Source organism: Fragaria vesca, linkage group LG5 (genome assembly GCF_000184155.1).
Source record: "Fragaria vesca subsp. vesca linkage group LG5, FraVesHawaii_1.0, whole genome shotgun sequence".
In the NCBI taxonomy this organism is placed as follows: domain Eukaryota; kingdom Viridiplantae; phylum Streptophyta; class Magnoliopsida; order Rosales; family Rosaceae; genus Fragaria; species Fragaria vesca.
This window is the reverse complement of record NC_020495.1, coordinates 7,809,738-7,816,688: the sequence shown is the minus strand read 5'-3', so window position 1 is coordinate 7,816,688 and position 6,951 is coordinate 7,809,738. Positions and strand designations below refer to the sequence as shown.

Below are 6,951 nucleotides of genomic sequence, written 5' to 3'. Positions count from 1 at the left end.
CAACATGGGGGTTAAGCTCATGAAACCAGTTGCACAGAAGCCAGCCACAACGCTTCATGTTTCGTTGAATGCCAGAGAAATATTGGAAGTTGGTCTCCCCAGACTGCTTTCCTGAATAATTCCACAGAAAGTCGGCACTAGTCAGTGGTGGCAGGTCTGGTGACAGTTGAACCTTCCCATCAATTTTTGAAGATCCTACACAGTTCATTTAAATTAAATCAGAAAATAAATCAAACAACACTATCATCAGATAAAATTTGTTCATAAGCTATCCATCAGAAAACATTTCTCTGTTTCTTATAAATTGTCTAGAAGACAACAAACTAGTTCTACAGTATACATAACTAACACAGTCTTACCCTTGGTGTCAATAATCCCATCCTTAATAAGCTTTGGAATGTTAAGTATCAAGGCCAAAACTCCTGGGGCAGAAGTCCAGAAGATCGCCCACTTCAGCTTCAGCGTTTCAGCAATCTCCAAAGCCCACCCAAACATTGGATCAGCTATGATACAAGTCACCTGATTACCCTCCATGTTGACCTTCTCTAAGACTTCTCTTAGATGACCAGGCATGACTTTGGATATACTCTGAAACAACTTACCTTCATCATTCCGTGCATCATCTTCTGACAATCCATCAGGAACTGCGACGTACCTGACCTTATTCCTCTCATTATCCAAGTCTGGCTCCGCAGCCATCAGACGTGCATGTGCAAACTCTGTTATGACAAATGTGACCATGACTCCGCGACCAGCAATTAGGTATGCCAACTTTATGAATGGTGTAACATGTCCTTGTAAAGGGTATGAAACAAGCAGCATATGGATAGCATTTTTTTTATCTGAACTTTCTGGATTGGAGTTGGATATCTTTCCTTCTTCCATTTTTGTAATCTCTCCCACACACTGGATGTTATGAATTTGGCCCAGATAATGTTACATGTATATAGAACTACAGATATATGTATAGATATAATGAGGAGAAGCAGACTAAGGAAGAAGAAGAGGAATGAACAAGGCCTAAGGCCAGCACCAACTAACCAAGAACTCTTTTTAAAGAGCAACACACATACTTTTTCCACTGGTTTAAGTATCTCATTCCTCTCTACAGCTTTAAAATATTAAGAATTGACATATTTTTAGGGTTCATATTAATATTATAAAGAAGCATTCACCCATTTTCTAAAGGTGGTTATGCCAACCTTCGAACATCAGCTTTGCATGAAGATAATTAAACAATTATCAATAGTCATGCATCTTTTATGAGAACCTTTGTTCTTTCAGATTCTTTAGACCAAACGCTATCCATAGGACCAACAAGTAAAAAAGATGGTCAGACTGTTATAATGGAAGATACGCACTTACAGATGTAAACTGAAAAGTCATATGACACTTGCAACAACAGTTAGCAATGATATGTCTCCAATATTCATGATAATGACACAATGTTTCCTCATCACTTAGTTTGGCATTGTTGATTAAAACTACTTTCAACAACATTAGCATGAGATCGAAAGCCATAAAAGAGACAGTTGCAGAACCACACAGATTTTTCCTCAAAATAGAATTGATAGTCCATTACCAAACTTAAAACCACACTCGGAAACCATAAAACTAAAACTGTAATCAGATTAAACGAAACTGCATACTGTTACATCTCTTCTCTTTGCTCCAATCAATTCGAGGTCTTGGGAGGTCCACCTGGTCGAGCCGGTCCGAAGTAGTTGGTCACCAATCCCATAATAGCAAACCTGAAACCATTAATCCCAAAATCACATCACAAATTTGCAAACTAACAATCACATCAAAACCTCATAATTAATTCACAACTAATTCATACACAAATACACACTAGTAACTTGTAAATAAGTAAGACTGTACTAACATCATGGCCATGGAGATCTGCTTGAGGTCGTTTTCAATGCTCTTCATGTTCGCCAATGACTGAGCACAGAAGATGATCGCCAACCACGAGCACAGCTTATACTGCAAATCAATCAATTAATCAATCAAATCAAAACCCTAGCATTCAAACCGCAACTGGAAAACAACAAGATAGAGATCAGAGCACGCACGCGGAACATGACGCCGGCGATGCCGAAGACCACGGCGATCAAGCCGGAGTAATCCACCGGTAGATCATCCGGAGATACAGCCGTCTGCACGTAGCGCTTCGCCGCCGCCGGCTGACGTGGATCGTTCGCTGCCGTCGATGACATCTCTAAGACCTCACTCCACCTATTTTCAAGTAGGATATTGATATAGTTGAAATGTGTCCGCTTTTTCAACAAATAGAACTATATGGTGTTGGACTTCTCCACAACCACCAAAGATAAGGAACTAGAAACAAGCTGCAACTAGAAAATTTACTTGTTACTGTATTTTTCTTCTCTTGACAAAATTAGAGATTCTAAGTAGTTATATGAACATGCATTGAAGGTAATAGTTCGGATCTATACATGTGTGGTGCATATTTGTATAGAATGATAGTATGGGAATTTTTCTTATTTACTAGATCAGTTGGTATTTTTATTTACTTCATATCTTCATGTTTTCTACAGGTCTCCATTGTAACTAACATGGTTAAAACTAGTAGATCCATGAGATGCTTTGTCAAAGGGTCAAGCAATCGTCCACTTTTACAATTTTCTGGCTATTCAGAACATAATAATGATCCTGGAGATGGTGGTGGGATTCCAGTCTTCACATTATGGTCGATCTCTTGCTTTGGTACATCTACCATATACATTTTCTGCAATGCATATTTGATTATAGTAACTGATTGATTCTGCCTAGATGGACAATCAACAATCACATATTACTATGATGGATTTGTGGGGATTTGTTCAATCATGGAAATGGTTACCTGTATGAGCATAGTAGAAAAATTGATGGAGTGTGTGTAACCAAAATGAGAGCATCCTATATGGATGGAAAAAGCGGTAATAATAATTTGATAAGAGATATTCAAGTGGGTCTATGTGTTTCCGTTTGAATTGCATGCTGCTGAAAATGCCAACAATATATGTCAGTTGTCATAAGATGGAGGTTTAAGTATAAAATGTCTGTCTTAAACCTATTATTAGTTCCACATTATTTGGATTATTTTTCTCTAACAGCTTCTTATCTTTGAATTATATCAGAGAACGTGGCTGAGGAGCTTGTTCATATGCTTATGTTGGAGCTAAATGTGAAGGTAAATTATTGTGTCTGTGGGTGCAAAGTTTATATTTATCTAGCATCTTCCGTATGTGTATCTTGTTTATTTCTTTACACTTGTTGGTGCTTTTGGTCTCTGCAGCGTTTGCTTGTGGTGGAATTACTGTCGGTTGGTTCCAAAGTTTCACCGGCTAACATTTTGCATTGGTCTGAAGAGCTTTATCCAGGAGAATTTGGTGATTTGAGTATGTGCAACTTATTATCTGAGGAAACTTGTGAACCAGTCAATCCAAGAGTATATGGTCAGAAATCTGATAAGCCGGCTATTCGACGTAACCAGCAGCCAGATCATGATGTTTTGCAGGCATGAATTTCATTGTTGTTTAGAAAGTAGAATAGACACTTGTATGCATGTACTATGCTCATCAATTTCATTACCACAACATTTTCATGATTGCAGGTTTATCTAACAACATGGCTCGTAGAGGTTAACATAGATTCTCACAGGTGAGGATGAAGTGGGTTTGTATCCCATTATGAGAATATTGATTGCAGTAATTGATAAACATGTTAAGTCATGTCTCATAAGACTTAGTGCCTCGAGCACCCATACTAAAGGATACTTTACCCATAGAAAGGTCATGGGTTACCTTTTGAACCACCACTACGTCCCGAGTCACAGAAGTAGCAACTTCATATTTAGATACTTCAAACTGAGAGCCACTGACGGGCAAATCTATCATCATCTTTCTTGTTCAAACACCCACGTACCAGTTTCTTGTTCAAACACCCACGTACCAGTTTCTTGTTCAAACACCCACGTACCAAAACAACTCTTATTTTTATTTTTTTGGAAGTTTGGGTGAAGGAGCACGTAGGTGAACCTGTAGTAGATTATCAGTGTTATATATTCACCACCAAAATTGGATTGAACTGAACTCCTGATGAAAGACGTCGAGAACTGACGGAGACGCAGAGCCGACCGAACGCTGCAATTTGGACGAGGAATAGAACCTGGACGGCGATTTGGATGCCGAACTGAAAGCCTTGAGTGAAAGCCGATCTAAATCGAGGACGAACAGCGGTAACTGAAATCTTGGAAGCTAAAGAGAACCCAAAAACAAGTTGAGCAAATTGGTGATGCTGCACAAGAGAAACTAGTCAAAGCAGATGCAACCAGAACTGAAGAATCTGGTCTGCTGGTCCTCAAACGATGGCGACCGGAGAGCAGAACCGAATTAACCAAAGAAACCAAAGGCAAAAGAGCGACGACGGCTTTTCTCAAAAGGAACCCAAAAGGAACACTGACGAAGAAATCAAAAAGAACCCAGACGAACCAAAGAACGATAGCACAGCGGAACAAAGAACCAAAGGAGACAGAGTACAAATTGTATCTCTGTTCTGATACCAAGTCAAATAGACAAGGCGAGAGAAAGTATTTGAGAATTTCTGAGAATTCATTCATCCCTAATAATAGGGTTAATACACATGATACTTAGTAACCTGTTAGGAAACTAATATTACTAATACAATATTTACATTCCTAGCACCACAAGGGTGCGTGACTCACGCCAACACTTAGGAATGGCAAGGGCATCAAGAATTGCAAGGAGGTCATTGTCAAGGTCAAGGAAGGAGGCCTTCTCGGGTTGTGGAGGCGGGTCGGAGAGTCCATATCCGCGGTAATCGGGAGCGATGGCCCGGAATCCGGCGTTGGCCAGAGCGATCATCTGGTGGCGCCACGTGTACCATATTTCCGGGAAGCCGTGTAGAAACACGACCACATTTGGACCTGAAACACACGATCAACGTTAGTGATTCGATGATGCTAAGAATGAGGAGGAAGAGGTTGAGGGGATCGGCGACCTGTTCCGACGTCGGCCACGTGGAGGTTCAGGCCTTGTACGGTTGTGTACTTGTGCTGGATTTGGTCCATGTTTGGAGTACGAGGGAAGTAGCCGAGTAGTCTATCCTTAAATAGAAACTTTGTAAGACCTAGAGTCAATAAGCCGTACTAGCTAAGCTGATAGTCAACTAAGATAACCAATAGTCAACTTCTCGTGTGTTGCAATTTGAGTAGTTCAAGAATCTCACTTGGAAAAGAATCCGAGATTTTATTTGATTGTCCCACTTGAGAACATGCACATTTTTCCTCATTTAAATGGGAAGAATGGTTGAAGTTTCAATTGTAGATGATGATCGAACTCTTTCCTCTTTCAATTTGATCATGAATATGGATATATGTGAGTTCATGCAATTTGTCTTTGAAAAATTGTTGTTGTAGTTTCTTCTGCTATCGTTTTAGTCATCGGCAGTTCTTCCAATGTTCCACAAATACTCTCTAGCTTCTTTCATAAATCTCAGACAGCAGGCTTAGGTGAGATTTGCTGCAAGCAGAGCCTGCAACATTGCAATTTGGGAACCAGGGTTGGTAACGTACATTGTCAGGAATTATAGATTTCACAGTTGCAGGTAAGTGAAAAAGTGTAGTTTAAGGAAAATGGCTGTCTTACATTTATGGAATCTGATAATGGGGGAATTGCTTTATTTAGTTTTTAAGAAACTCGAAAACTTACATCTCACAGAAGTAGGAAGTTGGTATCCTTTCCTATCCTGATCTACTCTCTGGAACCTTGAGACAATCTTATGTCTGGTAATCAAATGTGCTTTCCAAGGAAGGTGAGGATGAGCTCATTAATCTCTTCAGGCAGTTGTTCTTGAACAAAATGAGTTCCTTCAGGGAGAAATACAATCTCCAAATTGGGGACATACTCTTTCAACTTTCCACTTTTTATGTAGTCTGATTTTTCAACTTTCCAAATACAATCACCAATATATGGTGGGGTTGTTCTCTTGTAGTGGGTCTATCTCCCTCCTTGGTTAGTTGGTCCACAAACGTAGTCTTGATCATCCACTTCAGATTGCTGAAGGTATGCCTCGGTGGTCTAGAATCGTGTCTTGGTTGTTCACCGCATGTGACTTGAGAAATGACATGGATGGTCGATCGTGTGTATCTGACTTCCTTGAGTGATCGAGATTGGACTCTTGATCATAGACATCAGCTCTCCTCTTCCTAAAGTGAGGTGTCTTAGAGCATTGTTGTTGTTGTTTAGCGGAGGTGGTCATATAGCCTTTGACATCCTTCACTCGATAGTGAGCCCCACTCGATGATGAGCTTTCTCCACTCCTTTGTTGGGGGAACTGATAGTTCGTCTTGGATTTCCTTCGGTTGATATTGAGCCTTCACACTCATTTGTTGGATAGATCGAACTGATAGTATAGCCTCAGGAGTTGATGGTGGGCTTCCTTCGATCGATGTTGAGCCTTCATATTCTTTTGTTAGGTGGAACTGATAGTCTCCTCTTAGACTTCATCCACTCGCGCGGTGTTGAGCTTACTCCATTGGATGGTGGACTTCCTACACGTGATGGTGGTGTCTTTGCTCATTTGTTGGATGATGTTGATACTCTCCTCTTGGTCTTCCTCCACTCGACGTTGAGCTTCATCCACTTGATGAGAGAGGAGCTTTCTCCATGAAGACGATCTACACAAGTGAAGAGAAGGAAGGTCATCGGAGGACCAGCCTAAGGCCGACCAAACACTCTCCGACGCCCAAGTCAATAGAGTGTTTGAACAATGAATAAAGATTTGAGAAGTGTATGATGCTTTAGCATTGGGTTGATGCATCCTTGTCATGCGAGCAAAGAAAGAGAGAGAGAGAGAGAGAGAGAGAGAGAGAGAGAGAGAGAGAGAGAGAGAGAGAGAGAGAGAGAGAGAGAGAGAGAGAGAGAG

General features: G+C 40.6%; 1 protein-coding gene and 1 pseudogene across 1 annotated transcript; one reads left to right on the top strand and one right to left on the bottom strand.

Annotated features, from left to right (window-relative positions):
* The window catches only part of LOC101302170, a 23,946-nt pseudogene that overhangs the window by 6,256 nt on the left and 10,739 nt on the right, over positions 1-6,951 (top strand).
* LOC101292021 (protein Asterix-like) lies at positions 1,452-2,268 on the bottom strand. Its single transcript, XM_004299267.1, has 3 exons — positions 2,076-2,268; positions 1,886-1,986; positions 1,452-1,751 (listed from the first exon to the last, which is right to left on the bottom strand). Exons 1-3 carry the CDS (start codon positions 2,217-2,219, stop codon positions 1,676-1,678), a joined length of 321 nt encoding a protein of 106 aa, XP_004299315.1. The 5' UTR covers positions 2,220-2,268; the 3' UTR covers positions 1,452-1,675.

Excerpts from the sequence above, each read along its gene's own strand:
- LOC101292021 (XM_004299267.1), bottom strand. The coding sequence starts at position 2,219 with ATGTCATCGACGGCAGCGAACGATCCACGTCAGCCGGCGGCGGCGAAG. Across the intron at positions 1,987-2,075 it reads TCGCCGGCGTCATGTTCCGC|TATAAGCTGTGCTCGTGGTT; the intron begins GTGCGTGCTCTG and ends ATTGATTTGCAG. Across the intron at positions 1,752-1,885 it reads CAGATCTCCATGGCCATGAT|GTTTGCTATTATGGGATTGG; the intron begins GTTAGTACAGTC and ends TAATGGTTTCAG.